This window comes from Zophobas morio, unplaced genomic scaffold (genome assembly GCF_036711695.1).
Source record: "Zophobas morio isolate AGI-343-1 ecotype UQ-CSIRO unplaced genomic scaffold, CSIRO_AGI_Zmor_V1 ptg000040l, whole genome shotgun sequence".
In the NCBI taxonomy this organism is placed as follows: domain Eukaryota; kingdom Metazoa; phylum Arthropoda; class Insecta; order Coleoptera; family Tenebrionidae; genus Zophobas; species Zophobas morio.
In genome coordinates, this window is record NW_026972145.1 from 1632506 (window position 1) to 1657027 (window position 24522).

Here is a 24522-nt window from a genome sequence, read left to right on the forward strand (position 1 = left end):
AAATATAGAAAAATTGTAAAATTGAGATTGAAAAACTCAAAAATAAAAAACTGTAAATTCGGAAAATTTTAATTAAAAAATTAAAAATCAAAAAATTGCAAAATTGAAAAACCCAAGAATTGACTATTGAGAAAGAAATGATTTACTTTAAAAATTTTGAGTTGACGTCACCAAATTATTCGAAAATTCCGGAGCTTATTACTTTCCATATTTTCGATTTACTCAGCAAAATTCAAAGCTGACGTCATCATTTTAGAATGATCGAGAGTTTTCGCGATTTGTATTTCACCCTTTATTCTAAATATTCAATTAAAAACAGCCTTTTTCCTGTTGAACGATCGAACACTCAAAGCCAAACAAGCGATTCCGGACTTATAAATACAAACACAAAAATCGCTGAAGTAAATCGTGGAAAGAAAAAATCGCCGAAAGGCTTTTTTTTACCTCCACCATGTTGCTTTGTTTAGTACAATATTTGATCTTCCCTTCCATTCGTAAACCGTCCGTCTTGTCATTTCCACAAAGCTTCGACTACCCTTTTCACGAACAGGCCTCCAACTCATTTTCGCCACTAAATAAAATAATAAAACTCTTTACACCCTGGCGTTTCCCCAGTCACCACCTGTCCATAAAAAAGCCCAAACTACCCATAAACCCAAGATTCAGATTATTACAAAACAAACCCATAAAAGTCGCATCGCTCAAAAACTCCCATCGCAGGATAATCACATCCCGCTGGAATCCTCCGGGAGCACATTCGTCCCGAATGCCTCGTCATTACTTTGATTGCCATTCCGGTGGAATAATCGTAATTATCGGGCACTTTGCGAAACAGGTGGCGAAACATCCAATTAAACGCTGGTAAAACGACGGGGTTACGTCGAGGCGATTAATTCCGACGAACAGACGTTAAAGGAGCGTGAAAGCTCGTTAATACTGAGGTTTTTTGCGGGAAGACATTGTGTGGGACGAGTCCCATGTGAAATAATAATAAAATGGTTTGGTTTGCGTTTATTTTCTCGGCCGAATTTCCTGTTTGGCCTTCTCGGTTATCGCGTGTTGCTGATAAGGAGCGTCGTTTCGAGGTCCAGACTGTGTTAAAGTGGATTGTCTTCGTGTCGGTAAAGTCGGAAAATGTAAAATGGAAATTATGCGACAGCAAAAAATATTTTATTAATTTTCGGACGAAGCAAAACACGATTTTGTAGTGTTTGTTTCACTTTCTCGATTACAAACAATGGCGTTTCCTGCATTGTATTAAATTGTGTTACAATTTTTACTTAAAAACAAAAAAAAAAAAAAACAAATCACTTGTTTGTGTTCGGAGCCAAGATAATGCAGCGTTGACGTACGTCGTGTTATCACAAATTATCAGTTGAAAACCCACTTGAAGTTAAATAAAGATCGTGACAAAACAGGGGATTCACTCAAATTAAAAACCTACAAACAAAGATTCACCATTTTGCACACGTTAACTACGATTTATCCAGCATAACTTTCAGATAACGTCATCAAGTTTTCGAAGGGGAAACCCCAAATTACGAATATAATAAAATTCCATTGTGTCGTGTTTAAACTGCGCAATTTTGTTGATTCGAGATCTAATCTAATTTTTTGTCACACCTTCGCACATTTTTGATGCGCTTAATGGGTTCATCTTTTTGCAAGCGGTTACCACATGGTTCAAATACCGTTGCACTTTCTACCACAAAAACCAATTGACCTTTCCATTGTTTCCTTTCGAATGTTTGCGAATAGCGCGGCGACGTATTTTCTGCAGTATTTGTACCACCTTCTACTACTGTATTTAGCGAAAATTCGATGAGAACGAACGTAATTTTTGTAACTACTAAAAGTTCTTCGAAAGTGGTAGGCGGAACTTTTCCATTTTTTGGTTTAATTATAAAACCTGATTCTATGTTTTTTTTTTATGATAATACCTATAAATTACGATAAAATTTGAACCAAGAGACCCAGAGATCCTTTCAAACTTTTTCAAAAAAGAGTTTTCAATTTTTTTCCAAAAAAATCACTACGGGCCCAAAAAATTTCAATCGTTTCCAAAAACAACTCCCAAGGGTCCCCGTTTTTTTTAATTTTTTCAAAACTACCGACTTCATATACCAAGGACCCAAGATTCTTCACATATTTTCAAAAATAAAACACGGGGGCCTCCAATTTTTTTCAGTTTTAAAAAAGACCAGGGACCCAAAAAAATGCAAGTGATTACAAACTATTTTAAAAATTAAACACTAGGGGCGTTCGAGATTTTTTCGAAAATAAAACACCAGAGACCCAAAATTTCGTCCAAAATTAAAATTGAAAAGACGAGACCAAAAAAAATTCAGTCTCTTTCAAACACAAAACACCAAAGGGTTCCTCATTTTTTTTTTAATTTTTTAAAAATTAGGCACCAACGACGTAAAATTCTCTCATTTTCGTTTAATAATAAGAAAAATCATCAGGAAATCCAGAAATCTTTTTAAACTTTTTCAAAAATTAAAACACCAGGGGTCCTCGAGATTTTTTCAAATTTCTTCAAAAATAAGACACCAGGGACGAAGATTCTTCCACAATTTTTAATTTCTCAAGCTTTCGAATTTTTAATTTTACTATTTTTCAAGTTTTAGATTTTTCAATTTTTCCAGATTTCAACTTTTCTATTTCTAAATTTTGCAGTCTTTCGTTTTTCCAATTTTTCGGTTTTATAATTTTCGAATTTATCGATTTTACGATTATCCGATTTTTCATTTTTAAATTTTTTTCGACTATTAATTGTTTTCGAATTTTTAATGTAATGTAATTTTACTGTTTTGCAATTTTCACATTTTACAGTTTTTTGATTGAATTTTTCGATTTCTCAGTTTTACAATTTTTCTATATTTCAACTTTTCTGTTTTATAATTTTGAAATTTTTCGTTTTTTCAATTATTCGATTTTTCGATTTTAATGTTTCCGGTTTTCGATTATTAATTTCACAAGCTTTCGAATGTTTGATTTTACAGTTTTTCCGTTTTAGGATTTTTCGATTTTTTCCGCTTTTCAACTTTTCCAATTTCACAATTTTTCAATTCTCCACTTTTACAATTATTCGATTTTTAATTTTGCAATTTTGGATTTTCGGGTTTTCAATTGTCCCGGAAAAAATTGAAATGGTCAAATTTTTTGATATTTTTAAATGTAACTACAAAAGGAAAAAAAATAAAAAAAAAACTGATAGAAATTGATTAATTTTACAAGCTAGCAATTTTCGGATTTTACAGTTTTTTGAGTTTTGAATTTTTCGATTTTTCACTTTTCTAGTTTTTCTATATTTCAGCTTCTAAACTTTTCTGTTTTATAATTTTGCAATTATTCGACTTTCAATTTTTTCGATTTTAAATTTTCCAAGTGTTCGATTTTCCAATTTTATAGTTGAATTGCATTTTCTTTTGGTTTTACAATTATCCAATTTTTTATTTTTTCAGTTTTCGATTTTCCAATCTATAATTTTCCAATTTTTCGATTTTAATTTTACCGGCTTTTGATTATTAATTTCTCAAGCTTTCGAATGTTTGGTTTTACAATTTTTCTGTTTTAGGATTTTTCGATTTTTTCCGTTTTTCAACTTTTCCAATTTCACAATTTTTCAATTCTCCACTTTTACAATTATTCGATTTTTATTTTTTCGAATTTTTAATTTTGAAATTTTTGATTTTCGTGTTTTCAATTGTCCCGGAAAAAATTGAAATTGATGTTTTCAAAATGTAACTACAAAAGGGAAAAAAAACTGAAAGAATTTGATTAATTTTACAATTTAGTAATTTTCGGGTTTTACAGTTTTTTGAGTTTTAAATTTGTCGTTTTTTCACTTTTATAGTTTTTCTATATTTCAGCTTCTAAACTTTTCTGTTTTATAATTTTGGAATTATTCGACTTTCAATTTTTTCGATTTTAAATTTTCCATGTATTCGATTTTCCAATTTTACATTTGAATTGCATTTTTTTAATTTTACAATTATCCAATTTTTCGATTTTAATTTTTCCGGCTTTCGATTATTAATTTCTCAAGCTTTCGAATGCTTGGTTTTACAATTTTTCCGTTTTAGGATTTTTCGATTTTTTCCGCTTTTCAACTCTTCCAATTTCACAATTTTTCAGTTCTCCACTTTTACAATTATGCGATTTTTATTTTTTCGAATTTTTAATTTTGCAATTTTGGATTTTCGTGTTTTCGGTTGTCCCGGAAAACATCGAAATTGATATTTTCAAAATGTAACTACAAAAGGGAAAAAAAAACTGAAAGAATTTGATTAAATTTACAATTTAGTAATTTTCGGATTTTTTAGTTTTTCTATATTTCAGCTTCTAAACTTTTCTGTTTTATAATTTTGTAATTATTCGACTTTCAATTTTTTCGATTTTAAATTTTCCATTTGTTCGATTTTTCGATTTTACAACTGAATTGCATTTTTTTTTTGATTTTACAATTATTCAATTTTTGATTTTTTCAATTTTCGATTTCTCAATTTATAATTTTCCAATTTTTCGATTTTAATTTTTCCGGCATTCGATTATTATTAATTTCTCAAGCTTTCGAATGTTTGGTTTTACAATTTTTCCGTTTTGGATTTTTCGATTTTTTCCGCTTTTCAACTTTTCCAATTTCACAATTTTTCAATTTTCCACTATTACAATTATTCGATTTTCATTTTTTCGAATTTTTAATTTTGCAATTTTGGATTTTCGTGTTTTCAATTGTCACGAAAAAAATTGAAATTGATATTTTTAAAACGTAAATACAAAAGGAAAAAAAAACTGAAAGAATTTGATTCATTTTACAATTTAGCAATTTTCGGATTTTACAGTTTTTTTCGTTTTGAATTTTTCGATTTTTCAGTTTTATAGTTTTTCTATATTTCAGCTTCTAAACTTTTCTGTTTTATAATTTTGTAATTATTGGACTTTCGATTTTTTCGATTTTAAATTTTCCGTGTGTTCGATTTTCCAATTTTACAGTTGAATTGCATTTTTTTTTAATGTTACAATTATCCAATTTTTAATTTTTTCAGTTTTCGATTGCTCAATCTATAATTTTCCAATTTTTCGATTTTAATTTTTCCGGCTTTCGATTACACTGGTCAACAGCTAAGCTCTAACTTTTATTATAACAGCCAATTATTATTTAATTAACAATTTTAAATGATATTATAAACGGCTAAACCCTAACTTAGCTCTCATTTAAAAGTAATCTTCAATATTATCCTTTGAAAAATGCAAAAATCGTACTATTAAGTAATAGGAAACTTTCTATAAGGTGTATTTTTTTGTGATCAAATTGCTACAAACTTCTTGGGAAACAATAAGAAAACTGCGTTTATTAAGTAGAAAACATGTTATCATCATATAAAAAATTTAAAATTAACATATTCTTAAAAGTGCATTTTATGTATTCGCATCTTGATTTTTTCCCCAAAAATTATGACGACGTGAGTGACGGACATAGAGAACGCTTCTATCTGGGCATTTTGTGGATACAAAAACGTTACCAAGATCGATGGAACACCTAAATGCTCGCAGAATCCTGCGGGACCATCGAGCGAGAGATCTCCAATGAAATCCATAGGAGGCAACCGAAAAAACGTCGGTCTTAGCTGTTTCTTTTGTTTTTTTCGTTTTTTAAACTACAATCGTTGTTTTTTTCTTAATTATGGCTGTTCTTTTGTTAATACATCACTTTTTGCCGTTAAAGATACAAAAATTAAATTGTTTTACCTGCTTTTTTGTTTTTAACATTAAATATGCATTTTTATTTTTAATTGAGCTAAGTTGTAAGGTTTATGCCCTTTGTTACAAACACCGAGACAAATTAAACGAAAACATTACAATTATGTCAAAGTTAGAGAGAAAAAATTGAATTTTGTTGACCAGTGTTATTAATGTCTCAAGCTTTCGAATGTTTCGTTTTAGGATTTTTCTGTTTTAGGATTTTTCGATTTTTTGCGCTTTTCAACTCTTCCAATTTCACAATTCTTCAATTCTCCACTTTTACAATTATTCGATTTTTATTTTTTCGAGTTTTTAATTTTGCAATTTTGGATTTTCGATTTTTTCCGCTTTTCAACTCTTCCAATTTCAGTTTTTCAATTCTCGACTTTTACAATTATTCGATTTTTATTTTTTCGAATTTTTAATTTTGCAATTTTGGATTTTCGTGTTTTCAATTGTCCCGGAAAAAATTGAAATTGATATTTTCAAAATGTAATTACAAAAGGGAAAAAAAACTGAAAGAATTTGATTCATTTTACAATTTATCAATTTTTGGATTTTACAGTTTTTTGAGTTTTGAATTTTTCGATTTTTCACTTTTATAGTTTTTCTATATTTCAGCTTCTAAATTTTTCTGTTTTATAATTTTGCAATTATTCGATTTTCAATTTTTTCGATTTTAAATTTTCCGTGTGTTCGATTTTTCAATTTTACAGTTGAATTGCATTTTTTTTTTTACAATTATCCAATTTTTAATTTTTTCAGTTTTCGATTTCTCAATCTATAATTTTCCAATTTTTAGATTTTAATTTTTCCGGCTTTCGATTATTAATTTCTCAAGCTTTCGATTGTTTGGTTTTACAATTTTTCCGTTTTAGGATTTTTCGATTTTTTCCGCTTTTCAACTTTTCCAATTTCACAATTTTTCAATTCTCCACTTTTACAATTATTCGATTTTTATTTTTTCGAATTTTTAATTTTGCAATTTCGGATTTTCGTGTTTTCAATTGCCCCGGAAAAAATTGAAATTGATATTTTCAAAATGTAACTACAAAAGGGAAAAAAACTGAAAGAATTTGATTAATTTTACAATTTAGCAATTTCCGGATTTTACAGTTTTTTGAGTTTTGAATTTTTCGATTTTGCAGTTTTATAGTTTTTCTATATTTCAGCTTCTAAACTTTTCTGTTTTATAATTTTGCAATTATTCGACTTTCAATTTTTTCGATTTTAAATTTTCCATGTGTTCGATTTTTCAATTTTACAGTTGAATTGCATTTTTTTTTATTTTACAATTATCCAATTTTTCATTTTTTCAGTTTTCGATTTTAATTTTTTCGGCTTTCGATTATTAATTTCTCAAGCTTTCGAATGTTTGGTTTTACAATTTTTCTGTTTTAGGATTTTTCGATTTTTTCCGCTTTTCAACTTTTCCAATTTCACAATTTTTCAATTCTCCACTTTTACCATTTTTCGATCTTTATTTTTTCGAATTTTAAATTTTTCGGTTTTACAATTTTGCATTTTTATTTTAATTTTACAATTTTGGATTTTCGTGTTTTCAATTTTAACGCAAAATTTTGAAATGGTCTAATTTTTTGATATTTTCAAATGTAACTACAAAAGGAAAAAATAAATTTAAAAAAAACTGAAAGAATTTGATTAATTTTACAGTTTTGCAATTTTTCGATTTTAATTTTTCATGCTTTCGAATTTTTAATTTTACAATTTAGCAATTTTCGAATTTTACATTTTTCCGATTTTTGAATTTTTCGATTGCTGTAGAAATAGTCTAATTTTTTGATATTTTCATATATATGTAACTACAAAAAGAAAAAAATAAATTAAAAAAACTTAAAGGATTTGATGTTTTATTTTCTAAATTTTGACTAAAATATGTCAAAAATTGATCTAATTTTTCCAAAATTTAAAGAAAAAACGGTAATATTTATGTCAGGATTACACCGTAGGTATCAAAATTGACGTGTTCATCCCCACTAAAAAATCGATGACGTAATTCAAAAACTTCTATAAGAAAAACGCAAAAAATTAAATTCGTAGAAGCAGATTTTACAGAAATTTTGACAAGATTTTAAAAATGTTTTCTCGACATTTAATAACTATCGAAGAATGAAAAAGTAGGTCCTTCGTTTATGACAGATATTCTCCGAAACTACTGGACTGATTGTTGTAAATTTTTATATGTATTTTGGCAGTATCCTGTCTCATCACCCCCACCAACAATTTGATGACGTCACCTCAAAATTTCGCTAGGTAAATGTTATTAATTTTATAATCTGTTTCTACACCAGTGCTCTATTATTCCGTCGTTAATTTTAAATTTAAATTTTATCACGAAACTTTTCCTTGTTTCGCTCTCCTTTATTTAATTTAATGCTTTTAATTTACAAAAATCCCGCGATCCTCATCCTCGTCATGTCTTGTTTCTGTTGAAATTTGAAATTCCTTTTCTCGCTTCTGGTTCTTGCTTTTTCTTTTAATATTCCACCCGCTCTCATTTCCTGGAAATGTAATTTAAAATCGCGCTATTTGTGCGCATTATCGATTTTCTTCTGGACTCCTTCATATTTTGCAGTTTCTATTTTTAAAAATATCCGTTTATTATTTAAATTTCGTAAGAGCTGTTCCAAACTTCGTCAGAACGAGATTTGAGTATATAGCTCGACTAAAAAAAATATATATATATACACAAAAATAGCTCGACTAATTTTTTTTTAATTGATATTTTCGCAAAATGCAAATTTAATTGATATTTTCGCAAAATGCAAACTTGAAATCTAGACGACGAAAATATTCCCAGACTCTTTCGGGCTCTTTGAACTGGAATCCATTAAATGTCAACGTAATAACCTATCCCTTCATGCATGAAACTAGATTTTCCGTGAAGAGGATCTCGGTACATGTTTTCCCCGATAAAAGTCCATTAAGCGAAGAAAGCGTTCTTAAAATAAGAGCTGGCGGTGCGTTGGTGGTCTATATTGAGGGACTCGCTAGATATCATATTAAACTGTAGCTTTTTTCATGTTCTAAGTTCTTAAAAACAGTTCAATCGACCAAAAAATGTGACAGAGAAATATACAATTAAATAAAAACATATATTAATTTTTTTCTTAATAAAAATCAACAATATTGAAATAAACCAACACCATTTCCTAGATTTCATAAAAGGCGCCACTTTTTCCATCACTTATCGCCGCCACTTTTTACGCTCGCTTTTTCCGCCTCCGTCTTATCACTTTTCGTCCGAGCCAGTGCAGAGTGTTCTTTGATAGTGATCTAATTTCGAAAATTTCGACATGGCTAAAACTCGAGGCGTGAAAAACAAGGCGGCGTCGAGGGTCACGAACGGGGTGGCCCATCCCAACCCCATTAAAAAACCGGCACGACCGACCAAACACGTTTCTTGGCGTAATATAAACCCGAAGTGTGTCCATAAAATTTTTAATTGAACGTTTCTGATGGCGCAGGGGATGAACAAGGGGTGAGCCTGACGGGAACGCCGGAACTCTCCGATCCCGCCATCCTGGCCGTCAATCCCAAGTTCCGCTACGGCAAGGAGGAGCTGCTGAAGCTGAGGGACGCGCCGCTGTCGCAGCGGAAGCCCGACTTCTTGGACGTCAACGAAGTGTGAGTAGCAAAAATAGAGTGTATACGCGAAACGTTCATTGTCCGATCGTTGCGGCGTCCGGCACGGACGCCGCATTGATAGCCCGGTGTAACCGGATGTGTATATCGCGTTTTTTAGTTCTCCGACTATTTGGGACCCCACGCGCTGGAACTCCGATCGCAAGAAATCTGACACCCCCACGGAAAACGGAACCAGACTAGGCGACGAGCACAGGGTGAATAGTCACGATTAAAAAAATATATTATTGTTATTATTGTTATTATTATTGTAGCGCCGCCCTGGCGACCCCCGCGAGCGCCTCCGCAAAGAGAACGACGGCATCGTCCTCAGCCCCCAGCGCCGCAGCTTCAACTCGGGCTGCTGCGTGCCGGGGCGGGAGCCCCGCAGCGCCGCCAACCGCCCCCACAGCCCGCTGGGCGGCAAGAGCGACGCGCCGCCGCACCTGGGGGGCGGCCGCGAGATCCAGACGAGCAACCGGCGCATCGGCAGCGGCCGCATCCTGAGGGACTCGTGGGACTTCGGCGAGAAGCAGGAGAGCAACGATAACGACTACAACTTCAGGCCGCAGCCGCGGGGCGACAACCAGGAGAGGCGGACGTTCGGGCGGGACTTCGACGGGGGCAGGGACAAGGAGAAGGAGAGGCGGGGCGGCAGGTTCGGCGACAGGCGGAGGATCGGCGAGTCGCGGGACGAGGAGCCCGAGTGGTTCTCGGGGGGGCCGTCCTCGCAGAACGACACGATCGAGTTGCGCGGCTTCGACGAGTCGGATCGGCTCGGCAAGAAGAAGATGTCGCCGTCGCAGGCGAAACGGGCGAGGGATTGGTTCAAGAAGAAGAGCGAGGTGGCGAGCGTGACCGAGGAGAAGGAGGAGATTGTTATCGAGGGCGGGCCGGACGGGAGGTCCACCCCGCAGGTGACGGACGGGGACAAGGAGGGCGGTAATGAGGGCGGGGCGAATGTGGCGAGCACGAATCATGCGGGCGGGGAGGGTCAGCAGGGTGGAGAAGGCGACGGGAAGAATTGCCAAGAGAAGAATTTGAGCGACCAGTCGTACATTTTTGAGGATATTTTGAAGAGCGACACGATTCCAGGGCTACCGGGGTTGCTTACTGTAAGTTTAAAGAAATGTAATACGTATAAGATTTTCTCAAAAATTTTTTGAAAATTTTTGGAAAATCATCAAAATTTTCTGGGTTGCTGTAATTCCTGTGGTAAAAATTATTTCATATTCGTAATCTGCGAATAATTGTTGATATTTTTTTTCCATTCAAGTAGAGCTCATTTTTTTTTTTGAAAATTTTTCGAATCCAAGTTTTAGTTTTCCAGTTTATTGGAGAAAATTGAGAAAGACTGTTTCTAGATTCGTAATCTTCAATCAAAAATTGTAATTTATATAAAATTCTGTATAAGGTATATTTTTGCAATTCGATTTAAGCCTCTTCCAATTTTTTTTTTTGAAATTTTTGGGAAAATTTCCATTTTTTTTGGACATTTTTACGAAAATTTCCAAAATTTCCAGAATCCAATTTCTTGTTTTCCGGTTAATTGGAGAAAATCTAGAAAAACTGTCTCTAGATTTGTAGTCTTCTATTTTTCGAATTCGCGGTTTTAGACTTTTGGGTTTTTAAATTTTTCTGTTTCTCGCCGTATCAAGATTTCCATATTTCGATTTATCGATTTTTTTCAATTGTAAATTTTTCCACTTTTAACTGTTCGATTTTTCGATTTTCTTGGCCTATTTCGATTTTTCAAGTCTACTTTTCCATTTCCCAATTTCTCGATCTTTTGTTGTTTCGATTTTTCCAATTTGTCGATGTTTCGAATTTTCGATTTTCCAATATTTCATTTTATTTTTGAAAATTTTCAATTTCTCGAATTATAAGTTTTTCGATTCTTCAATATTCCGAGTTTTTAATTTTGGATTTTCTTTTTGTCTACTCTGGAATTTCTCTGTAAAATAAAAATTATTTCGACTGATCGATTTTTCAATTGATTTAGAATTTTCCAATTTTTCAACTTTATTAAGTTTCAGTCTCTGGATTTTTCAATTTGAAATTTTTCAATTTTTTACTGTTCAATTTTTCTACTCCTCTGCTTTTCCATTTCACGATTTCTCGATTTTTTGTTATAGATTTCTCAGTTTTTCGATGTTTCGATTTCCCAATATTTTTTCATTATTTCATTTTTGAAAATTTTCAATTTGTCGATTTATAAGTTTTTCGACTCTTCAATATTCCGAGTTTTTTAATTTTGGATTTTCGTTTTCTCGGCTTATCGTTTTTTCCACTTCCGTTCTTCAATTTTTGAATTTTTAATTTTTTTCAATTTTTCAAATCTTCAATTTTCGGATATTTTGGTTTTTCAATTTTTTTAAGAAAATTAAATTTTTCCATTTCTTCTTTTATTCGTTTTTCATTCAATTTGTCGAATGTTTTCATTTTTGACATTTCAATTTATTAGATTTTTTAAATTTAACTATTTTTCGATTTTTTAGTTTTTTTCGTTTTTACCACTTTTTTGAAGTTTTGATTTCTTGGCATTTTTTAAAATTTTTTGACTTTTTAATTTTTAGATTTCTCGATATTTCAAAATTTCGTTTTTGAAAAAGTTTCGATCTCGGAATTTTTAAATTTTTGCATATTTTGATTTTTGGATTTTTTGATATTTCGACTGATAGACTTTTCAATTGAGTTAGAATTTTCCAATTTTTCAATTTTTTACTGTTCAATTTTTCTACTCTGCTTTTCCATTTTCCGATTTCTCAATCTTGTGTTATAGATTTTTCGGTTTTTCAATTTTTCGATTTCCTAATATTTGTTCATTATTACATTTTTGAAAATTTTCAATTTCTCGATTTTTCGATTCTTCAGTTTTTGGATATTTTGACTTTTCAATTTTTTTATAACTTTAGATTTTTCGATTTTCCAATTTGTCGATGTTTCGAATTTTCGATTTTCCAATACTTCATTTTATTTTTGAAAATTTTCAATTTCTCGATTTATAAGTTTTTCGATTCTTCAATATTCCGAGTTTTTCGTTTTCTCGGCTTATCGTTTTTTCCACTTCAGTTCAATTTTTGAATTTTTAATTTTTTTCTATTTTTCAATTTTTCGGTTATTCAATTTTTGGATATTTTGGTTTTTCAATTTTTTTAGGGAATTAAATTTTTCCATTTCTTCTTTTATTCGTTTTTTTCAATTTTTCGTAAATTTTTGATATTTCAATTTATTAGATTTTTTAAATTGAACCATTATTCGATTTTTCAGTTTTTCGTTTTTACCAATTTTTTGAACTTTTGATTTCTTGGCATCTTTTTAAATTTTTTGACTTTTAAATTTTTAGATTTCCAGATATTTTCCAATTTTTCAATTTTATAAAGTTGCAATCTCTAGATTTTTCAATTTGAAATTTTTCAATTTTTAATTGTTCAATTTTTCTACTCCTCTGCTTTTCCATTTCCCGATTTCTCGATCTTTGCTTATAGATTTCTCGGTCTTTCGATTTTTCGATTTCCCAATATTTCATGATTTCATTTTTGAAAATTTTTAATATCTCGATTTTTCGATTTTTGATTCTTGATTGGATATTTTGATTTTCCAATTTTTTAATACTTTCGATTTTTCGATTTCTGGATTTTTTCTTTAATTAATTTTTTCAATTTTACGAATTTTTAAATTTTTGATATTTCAATTTTTAGATTTTTTAAATTTAATCATTTTTCGATTTTTCAGTTTTTGTTTTTACGATTTTTTTGATGTTTTGATTTCTCGACATCTTGGTTATTCGATTTTCTAAATTTTTTGGCTTTTCAATTTTTAGATTTCTCGATTTTTCAAAATTTCATTTTTGAGAAATCTTGGATCTCGGCATTTTTCAATTTTTATGTATTTTAATTTTTTGATTTTTTTATATTTCGACTGGTCGATTTTTCAATTGATTTAGAATTTTTCAATTTTTCAATCTTATTAAGTTTCAATCTTGAGATTTTTCAATTTAAAATTTTTCGATTTGTAACTGTTCGATTTTTCCACTTCTCTGCTTTTCCATTTCCCGATTTCTCGATCTTTTGTTATTTCGATTTCTCGGTTTTTTGGGTTTTTGACTTTTCTGCTTTTCGATTTTCAATATTTCGTGATATCATTTTTGAAAATTTTTAATTAGTCGATTAATGAGGTTTTTTTTTTGTTCTTCAATATTCCGAGTTTTTTAATTTTGGATTTCGTTTTTCCGATTTCTCGGCTTTTCGTTTTTTCCACTTCAATTTTTCGATTTTAAAGTCTCACATTTTTGAATTTTTAATTTTTTTCGCTTTCTCGATTCTTCAGTTTTTGGATATTTTGATTTTATATTTTTTTTCAAACTTCGAATTTTTAAATTTTTGATATTTCAATTTTTGGATTTTTTTAAATTTAACCATTTTTCGATTTTTCAGTGTTTCGTTTTTTGGATTTTTTTTGAAGTTTTGACTTATTGACATCTTGGTTATTCGATTTTTTAAATTTTTTGACTTTTCAATTTTTAGATTTCTCGATTTTTCAAAATTTCATATGTAAGAAATTTTCGATCTCGGAATTTTTCAATTTTTACATATTTTAATTCTTGGATTTTTTGATATTTCGACTGATCGATTTTTCAATTGATTTAGAATTATTCAATTTTTTTAAGTTTTCATCTCTAGATTTTTCAATTGTAAATTTTTCGAGTTTTAACTGTTTTGATTTTTCTACTCCTCTGCTTTTCTATTCCCCGATTTCTCGATCTTTTGTTATTTCGATTTCTCGGTTTTTCGGTTTTTTGACTTTTCTGCTTTTCGATTTTCCAATGTTTCGTGATTTAATTTTTGAAAATTTTCAATTTCTCGATTTATAAGTTTTTTGATTGTTCAATATTTCGAGTTTTTTAATTTTGGATTTTCGTTTTTCCGAATTCTGGGCTTTTCGTTTTCTCCACTTCAATTTTTAGATTTTTAAGTTTCAAATTTTTGCATTTTGAATTTTTTTCGCTTTCTCGATTTTCCAGTTTTTGTATATTTTGATTTTTCATTTTTTTTAAACTTCGAATTTTTAAATTGTTGATATTTCAATTTTTAGATTTTTAAAATTTAACCATTTTTCGATTTTTCAGTGTTTCGTTTTTACGATTTTTTTGAAGTTTTGACTTATTGACATCTTGGTTATTCGATTTTTTTAATTTTTTGACTTTTCAATTTTTAGATTTCTCGATTTTTCAAAATTTCATATGTAAGAAATTTTCGATCTCGGAATTTTTCAATTTTTACATGTTTTAATTTTTGGATTTTTTGATATTTCGACTGATCGATTTTTCAATTGATTTAGAATTATTCAATTTTTTTAAGTTTTCATCTCTAGATTTTTCAATTGTAAATTTTTCGAGTTTTAACTGTTTTGATTTTTCTACTCCTCTGCTTTTCCATTTCCCGATTTCTCGATCTTTTGTTATTTCGATTTCTCGGTTTTTCGGTTTTTTGACTTTTCTGCTTTTCGATTTTCCAATTTGTGGATGTTTCGATTTTTCGATTTCCCAATGTTTCGTGATTTCATTTTTGAAAATTTTCAATTTCTCGATTTATAAGTTTTTCGATTGTTCAATATTCCGAATTTTTTAATTTTGGATTTTCGTTTTTCCGATTTCTCGGCTTTTCGTTTTTTCCACTTCAATTTTTCGATTTTAAAGTTTCAAATTGTTGAATTTTTCAGTTTTTCGATTCTTCAATTTTTGGATATTTTGATTTTTCAGTTTTTTTAAAACTTTAGATATTTCGATTTCTCGATTTTTTCTTTGATAACTTTTTTCGATTTTTCAGTTTTTCGTTTTTACGATATTTTTGATGTTTTGATTTTTTTGACAGATTGGGTTATTCGATTTTTTAAATTTTTTGACTTCAATTTTTAGATTTGTCTCGATTTTTGAAAAATTTTGGATCGTGGAATTTTTCAATTTTTAGATTTTTTTATTTTTGGATTTTTTGATATTCCGACTGATCGATTTTTCAATTGATTTAGAATTTTTCAATTTTATTATGTTTTTTTAGTTTCAATGTCTAGATTTTTGAATTTTTCGATTCTTCAATTTTTCGATATTTTAATTTTTTAATTTTTTAATTCTTGTATTTTTTGGTTTCTCCATTTTTCGATTATTCAATTCTTTTGTCTCTAGATTTGTAATCTTCAAATAGACTTAAAGCCTTTTTAAATTTTTTTTTTGAAAATTTTTGTGGAAATTTCCAAATTTTTTCCGATTTCTTGATAGCGTGGTATTCGATTTTAAAATTTTTTTGACCATTACATTTTTAGATTTCTCGATTTTTCAAATTTTCGGTTTTTGGAAAACTTATTTTTCGAATTCGCGGTTTGAGACTTTTTGCTTTTTAAAATTTTCTATTTTTATTTTTTTTCTCAGTTTTTCGATTTTTCCTCACCTCTACTTTTCCATTTCCCGATTTCTCGATCTTTTGTTTGGATTTTTCGGTTTTTTGACTTTTCTGGTTTTCGATTTTCCAATTTGCCGATGTTTCGATTTTTCGATTTCCCAATATTTCGTGATTTGATTTTTGAAAATTTTCAATTTCGTGATTAATAAGTTTTTCCATTCTTTAATATTCCGAGTTTTTTAATTTTGGATTTTTGTTTTCCCGATTTTTCGGCTGTTCGTTTCCTCCACTTCAATTTTTCGTTTTTCAAATTTTAAATTTTTTAATTTTGAATTTTTTTCGATTTCTCTATTTTTGGATATTTTGATTTTGCAGTTTTTTTTTTAAACTTGGGTTATTCGACTTTTCAATTTTTAGATTTGTCTCGATTTTTGAAAATTTCATTTTTGAGTCGAAATTTTTCAATTTTTACATTTTTGTTATTTTTGGATTTTTTAATATTCCGACTGATCGATTTTTCAATTGATTTAGAATTTTTCAATTTTATGTTTTTTTATTAAGTTTCAATGTCTAGATTTTTGAATTTTTCGATTCTTCAATTTTTCGATATTTTAATTTTTCAATTTTTTAATTCTTGTATTTTTTGGTTTCACCATTTTTCGATTTTTCAATTCTTCTGTCTCTAGATTTGTAATCTTCAAATAGACTTAAAGCCTTTTTAAATTTTTTTTTTGAAAATTTTTGTGGAAATTTCCAAATTTTTTCCGATTTCTTGATAACGTGGTATTCGATTTTAAAATTTTTTTGACCATTACATTTTTAGATTTCTCGATTTTTCAAATTTTCGGTTTTTTGAAAACTTATTTTTCGAATTCGCGGTTTTAGACTTTTGGCTTCTTAAATTTTTCTATTTTTCTATTTTTTTTTTCTCAGTTTTTCGATTTTTTCTCCTCTACTTTTCCATTTCCCGATTTCTGCATCTTTTGTTTGGATTTTTCGGTTTTTTGACTTTTCTGGTTTGCGATTTTCCAATTTGCCGATGTTTCGATTTTTCGATTTCCCAATATTTTGTGATTTCATTTCTGAAAATTTTCAATTTCTCGATTGTTTAATTTTTGGATATTTTGTTTTTCTATTTTTTTTTATTTTTATAAATTTTAGATTTTTCGATTTTTTCTTTCATTAATTACTTTTTTCAATTTTTCGAGTTTATAAATGTTTGATATTTCAATTTTTAGATTTTTTAAATTAACCATTTTTGGATTTTTTTTGATATTTTGATTTCGTGATATCTTGCTGATTTGACTTTTACAATTTTTTGGCTTTTCAGTTTTTAGATTTCTCGATTTTTCAAAATTCATTGTTGGGAAATTTTCGACTCTGAATTTTTCGATTTTCACATTAATTTTAATTTTTGGATTTTTTGATGTTTCGACAGAATGATTTTTCAATTGGATTAGAATTTTTCGATTCTTCAATTTTCTGATATTTTAATGTTTCAATTTTTTTAATTGTTGGAAAAATATTTTTTTGGATTTTTTTTGGGAAAATATTCAAATTTCCAAAAAAAGCTCATTTCTTTTTGAAAATTTTTCGAATCCAAATTTCTGTTTTTCTCGGTTATTTCAGAAAATTTAGCAAAACTAAATTTGGTTGAAGGAAAATTTTTTTTTTTTTTTTGAAAATTTTTGTCTACAATTTTTTTCTATTATAAGAACTATAGCAGAAATGACTTACTTTACAATGCTTATATATTCCCAACTGATTAATCTACAGGGTGATTTATTTAGCTATAGAGTGCTCTGTTTTAAGGCGTAACACACCTTAGTTTTTTTTTTTAATGGAACACCCTATATATATTTTTACCTATTTTAATTAAGATAATACATTAAGATAAAAAATTTCGTATACAGAGTGTTTATAAAATATTAATTTTCAAATATCGATTTTCAGATTTTCAAATATATTTATAAAACATCCTATATTTTATTTTTGCATATGATTTTTACGAACGCTCTGTATAAATAAAAATAATTTGGTATAACTAAGTATTAATTAATAAAATTAATTAGAACGGCGTGGGCGGCGACGGCGACACCAACGGCAAATCCCGCTTCAGCAAATGGTTCACCACCGAAAGCATCACCACCGAGAGCCGCCGTTCCTCGATCCAAGACGAGTCCATCATCAAGAACCTCCTCAAAGACCTAAACGAGCCGAGCGTCTCCATCCCTGGCGACTCCAGCTCCTACTTCGCCCCCATCTCCCCGGCCGCCAACACCGGCGCCGCCATCGGCGGCGGCGTCCCCGCCGCCAACACCAAGTCCATCAACATCATGGAGATGCTGCAGCGAGGCAAGCAGAACGAAGCCGCCCTGAAGCCGCGTAAGCCACCCCCGCGCCCTTCCGACCCCAAGTCACGCACTCACCCCCTTCCAGAGGTCGCCGGGCGCATCCTGAATCTAAACGAGATCGAAGCCAAGATGCGCCAGAGCAGCAGCGACCCGCCGCAGATGCACAAGCACTCCCAGAAGACCGAGGAGGACATGAGCGCGTTCAACCGCCTCCTCGCCAACATGTCGAGCACGCACAGCGCCGCCAACGGCCCGATGAAGGCGCAGCCGATGAGCCTGATGGAGATGCTGTCGCACTCGCAGCAGCTGGACGAGGCGCACGCGCGCATGAACCAGCTGCTGGGGCCGGCGAGTCCGGGGGCGTCGCCGCACGACCTCGCGGCGAGACTCCAGCAGGTGCAGAGCCAGCAGCAGCAGAAGCAGCAGGTGGAGATGCTGACGAAGCTGATGAACGCGGGCATGCAGGTGCGGGCGTCGCCGCTCCCGGAGATGGGGCTGCAGCAGAGCAGGGAGCTGCTGAGCCGGCCGGAGGCGCAGGCGATACTGCAAGGTGAGCGGGGTGGGGGAGTAGGGGGTTGCTCCTGGGCTCGATGGGTGTTTGGGGCGAGCATGGGAGCGACCCCCGCCGGCGATGGTTAAATACATATATGGTCCCATGGTTTCGATGATCGGCGAATAAGAGATGGCGCAGGATTTTGTATAGGAGAAGTCGCGACGAAAAATAATTAAAAAATTCTTTATGATGTAGATTACGAAAAAAACGTAAGGCAAATCTAAGAAAAGAGAAGAGGGTGGGTGGGCGGGGCTAGTATCCGCTAAGATAAGAGGGATTTTGGCAAATGAGATATCCTCTAAGAAAAGAGAAACACCCGGTATATTAAAATTTCGTAGTAAATCGAACCATTTCTTGAATTTTCATAATTTAAACAATACTGATTCTAGCAATGTAACTCCAGATTTCGCAATTTGGCAATTTTTAGTTGCTTTATATCTCGAAATTTCGGTTTTTCAATTGAACGAATTTTCGATTTTTCAATTTCTAAGCTTTTCGATTTCCCGATTTTCCAGTTTTTGGATTTGTTGATATTTCGGCTTTCCAGTGTTTCGATTTCCACACTTTCCGATGTCTCAATTTTTTTATTTTTCGCCTTTTCCATTTTCCCATTTCTTGATTTTCTGAATTTCCGGTTTCTCTATTTTTTAGTTTTTAGATAATTATACAAGTTCTTTTGATTTTTCGACTTTGCGAATTTTTCAATTTTCTGACTTTTCGGTGTCTCATTTTTTCATTTCGGTTTCCCGATTTCTCACTTTTTCGGTCTCTCGATTTCCCGGTTTCTAGTTTTTTCGACTTTTCGGTTTCTCGATTTAGAATTTTCACTTTCTCGATTTTCTTTCGATTTTTCTGTGCCCCGATTTCTTCATTTTTCGGCGTCTCAGTATCTGGACTTTTCGGCTTTTTTCGATTTCTCTGTTCCTGGAATTTTCGATTTTTTGATTTTCCGATTTTTCAATTTTTCGGCTTTCCAAGTTCTCGATTTCCCGATTTTTCGATATTCCGAGTTTTTTAATTTTGGATTTTCGTTTTCTCGGCTTATCGTTTTTTTCACTTCAGTTCTTCAATTTTTGAATTTTTAATTTTTTCGATATTTCTATTTTTCAATTCTTCAGTTTTTGGATATTTTGATTTTTCAATTTTTCGAATTTTTAAATTTTTGATATTTTAATTTATTGGATTTTTTAAATTTAACCTTTTTCGATATTTCAGTTTTTCGTTTTTACCACTTTTTTGTAGTTTTGATTTCTTGGCATCTTTTTAAATTTTTTGACTTTAATTTTTAGATTTCCCGATATTTCAAAATTTCGTTTTTGAGAAAGTTTCGATCTCGGAATTTTTTAATTTTTGGATTTTTTGATATTTCGACTGATCGATTTTTCAATTGATTTAGAATTTTCCAATTTTTCAATTTTATTAAGTTTCAATCTCTAGATTTTTCAATTTTTTACTGTTCAATTTTTCTACTCCTCTGCTTTTCCATTTCCCGATTTCTCGATCTTTTGTTATAGATTTCTCGGTTTTTCGATTTTTCGATTTCCCAATATTTTTTCATTATTTCATTTTTGAAAATTTTCAATTTCTCGATTTTTCGATTCTTCAATTTTTGGATATTTTGATTTTTCAATTTTTTTAGAACTTTAGATTTTTCGATTTTCCAATTTGTCGATGTTTCGTCATTTTATTTTTGAAAATTTTCAATTTCTCGATTTTTCAGTTTTTGTATTCTTCAGTTTTCCGAGTTTTTTAATTTTGAATTTCCGTTTTCTCGATTCCTCATATTTTCGTTTTTTCTACTTCAATTTTCCATTTTAAATTTCAGGTTTCTGGAATTTTCAATTTTCTGATTTTTCGGTTTATCTATTTTTCAAGTTTTCGATGTCTCAATTTTTCGAAATTTCAATTTTGGGAAGTTTTCAAGCTCTGAATTTTTCAGTTTTTACATATTTAATTTATTCGATTTTTCAATTTTTCGATAATTTAATTTTTCCATTTTTCGAATTTTTCATTCTGATTTTTCAATTTCTCGATTACTCAATTTTTCGACATTTCGGTTTCCCGATTTTTCAATGTTTCGACTTTCAGGTTTTCCGATTTCTCAGTTTTTCGATCTCTCGATTTCCCGGTTTATATTTTTCTCTCGTTTAGATTTTTCAGTTTCTCGAGTTAATTTCGATTTTTCTATTTCCTGATTTTTTCGGTATCTCAATATCTCGACTTTTCTTTCGGTCTTTTTTCGAATTCCGTATTTTTCGAATTTAATTTTTTTTTTATTTTCCGATTTTTCGGCTTTTTGATTTTCCGATTTTTCGATATTACGACGTTTCGATCTCCCCAGATTTCATTATTTTTCAACTTTTGAAATCTAAAACTTGAAAAGTCGAGAAATTTAAAAATCGGAAAGTCAAAAAATTGAAAAATTCCAAAAATCTGAAATTTAAAAATTGAAAAATTAAAAAATCCAAAATTAGAAAAATTCAAAGATTGAAAACTTTCCAAAATTGAACTTTCGAAAAATTGTGAAATCGAGAAATCGAAATTTAAGAAAATTGAAAAATTAAAAAATCTGAAATTTTAAAAATGACAAATTGAAGTGGAAAAAACGAAAATATGATGAATCGAAAAAACGAAAATCCAAAATCAAAAACTCGGAAAACTGAAGAATACAAAAATTAAAAAATCGAGAAATCGGGAAATGGAAATCTTGAAGCGAGAAACAGAAAAATCGAAAAATTGATGTTTTGTTTGTTTGGTTTTTTAAGTGATTTTGAATTTTCCAATTCTAAAACGATAAAATTTTTGACTTTCCGATTTTTAAGTTTTTCAATTTTTCAAAATTTCAATTTTGGGAGGTTTTCAATCTCTGAATTTTCCAATATTCACGTATTTTAATTTTTCAATTAAGTTTCGATTTATCGATTTTTCAATTTTTCCGTATTTCGATTTTTCAATTTTTATAAATACTAGATTTATCCATTTCTGGATTTTCCGACTTTTCGGTCTCTCGATTTAGATGTTTCTATTCCCCGGTTTCTCCATTTTTCGTTATCTCAATGTGTCGATTTTTCTATTTTCCTTTAGGTTGCTCTATTTTTCCCCGAATTTTTCAGTTTTTAGATATTTTAATTTTTCGATTTCCCAATTTTTCAATATTTTCATTTTTCCATTTTTCGATTTTAAATTTTTTAAGTTTTTGACGTTTCTAAATTTTCAATTTTCCAATTTCTCATTTTCTTGATTTTTTTTTTATGTACCCATTTCTTGATTTCCCGAATTTTCATGTTTCGATTTTTTAATTTTTCTGTTCTCGATTTTTTAATTTTCCGAATTTTGAATTTTTCCAGGTTTTGGGATCTTTCAATTTTTCGATTCGTAAATTTTTCTTCCGTTTTTTAATTTTTCCATATTTCAGTTTTAGGATTTTGCAACATTTTAATTCCTCAGTTTTTCGATTTTTCGATAATATCGATTTTTAATTTTTAATTTTTCCAATTTTTCAATTTTTTTAAGTTTCAATTTTTCGTTTTTTCATGTTTTTTTTTAATTGTAGATTTTTAGATTACTTTTACCTTTTTCAGTTTTTCGAATTTTAAAATTTTTGATTTTTTAATTTTGATATTTTTAAAATTAACAATCAATTTTTAGATCTTTCGAATTTTCAAGTTTTTAATCTCTGAATTTTTCAATTTTTACATATTTAAAATTTTCAAATTTGTGATTGATCGATTTTGAATTTGTTAATTTTATTGAATTTCGATTTCTGGATTTTTCAAAATTTCAATTCTTACAGTTTTCGATATTTTGATTTTTAAATTTTTTTTAAATTGTGTGATTTTCGATTTCTGGTTTTTTTCCTATATTACTTTTTCAATTTTTCGAATTTTTAAATTTTTGATTTTTTTAATTTGTATATTTTTTAAACTGAACCATTTTAGGATTTTTCAATTTGTCGATTTTTTTTTAATCTTTTGATTTCTTGATATCGTGGTTATTGGAATTTTAATTTTTTTTACTTCAATTCTTCGATTTATCGATTTTTCATCTTTTTCTTCTGAATTTTTCAATTTTTACGTATATATTTTAATTTTTGGATTTTTAAAATTTTGGATTTTTGTCAATTTTTAGATTTTTAAAATTCAACAATTTTTGGATTTTTTAATTTTTACGTATTTTAATATTTCGATTTTTGGATCTTTCGATTGATGAATTTTTCAAAATTTCGAATCATTTTTTTGATATTTTGATTTTTCAATTTTTTTTTAAATTGTAGATTTTTCGATTTCTCAAATTTTTCTTTTATTACTTTTTTAATTTTTAAAATTTTTAAATATTTGATTTTTTAAATTTAACCATTTTTCGATTTTACGATTTTTTTTTGATATTTTGATTTCGTGTCATCTTGGTGACTCGATTTTTAAATTTTTTTACTTTAATTATTAGATTTTTCGAATTTTCGGTTATTTTATTTTCTGGTTTTTCAGTTTTCTGACTTTTCGATTTCTCAATTTTTCAAGTTGTCGATTAATAAATTTTTCAATATTTTAGTTTTTTCAAGTTTTCCATGGTTCAATTTTTCGTAATTTCAATTTTGGGAAGTTTTCATAAGTACTCTGAATTTTTCAGTTTTTACATATTTTAATTTTTCAATTTTTAAATTTTAGATTTTATATTTTTAAATTTTTAAATTTTTGGAATTTTTCGAAATTTCAATTTTGGGAAATTTTCAGTCCCCGAATTTTTCAGTTTTTACATATTTTAATTTTTCGGTTTCCCAATTTTTCAATATTTTCATTTATCCATTTTTCGAATTTTTTAGTTTTTTGGCTTCGATTTCTCGATTTTTCAAGTTGTCGATTATTCAATTTTTCGATTTTAATTTTTTGATTTTTGTAATTTGTCAATTTCTGTATTTTTCATTCTCTGAATTTTTCAATTTTATTAAGTTTCGGTTTCAGCATTTTTAAATTTTTCGATTTTTCCCTTTCTTACTTTTTTAAATATTTCGAATTTTTTAATTTTTTGACTTTTCACTTTTTCGTCTTTTCGATTTCTGGATTTCCCGATTTTTCGATGTTACGACGTTTCGTACTTTCTTGATTTCATGATTTCTCAATTTTTCCATTTTTCGATTTTTAATTTTTTAAGTTTTTGACGTTTCTAAATTTTCAAATTTCCTGAATTTTCATGTTTCGATTTTTCAATTTTTCTAGTTCTCGATTTTTTAATTTTTCGAATTTTGAATTTTTCCAAGTTTTGGGATTTTCAATTTTTCGATTCGTAAATTTTTCTTCCGTTTTTTAATTTTTCCATATTTCAGTTTTAGGATTTTGCAACATTTTGATTCCTCAGTTTTTCGATTTTTCGATATATCGATTTTTAATTTTAAATTTTCCAATTTTTCAGTTTTTACAACTTTTGATTTTTCAATTTCTCGATTTTCGTTTTCTCAATTTGTCGGCTTTTCGTTTTTTTTCACTTCAATTTTTCGATTTCTAAACTTCAAATTTTTGAATTTTTCAATTTTTTTAAGTTTCGATTTTTCGTTTTTTCATGTTTTTTTTTTTAATTGTAGAGTTTTCGATTACTTTTACCTTTTTCAGTTTTTCGAATTTTAAAATTTTTTATTTTTCAATTTTGATATTTTTAAAATTAACCATTTTTCGATTTTACGATTTTTGACATTATTTCTTGTAGTCTTCAAAATTTTTTTACTTCAATTTTTAGATCTTTCGAATTTTCAAGTTTTTAATCTCTGAATTTTTCAATTTTCAAATTTGTGATTGATCGATTTTGAATTTCTTAATTTTATTGAATTTCGATTTCT

At 29.4% G+C, this 24522-nt stretch overlaps 1 protein-coding gene across 1 annotated transcript in view; it reads left to right on the plus strand.

Moving 5' to 3' along the window:
- Window positions 1–24522, plus strand: part of LOC135140372 (eukaryotic translation initiation factor 4E transporter) — a 55174-nt gene that overhangs the window by 9147 nt on the left and 21505 nt on the right. Inside the window, exons 2-6 of the mRNA XM_064070866.1 lie at window positions 9237–9396; window positions 9515–9611; window positions 9669–10508; window positions 17861–18173; window positions 18228–18692. Of these exons, the coding sequence (XP_063926936.1) occupies window positions 9237–9396; window positions 9515–9611; window positions 9669–10508; window positions 17861–18173; window positions 18228–18692 (1875 nt within the window). The remainder of the gene's footprint in view (window positions 1–9236; window positions 9397–9514; window positions 9612–9668; window positions 10509–17860; window positions 18174–18227; window positions 18693–24522) is intronic.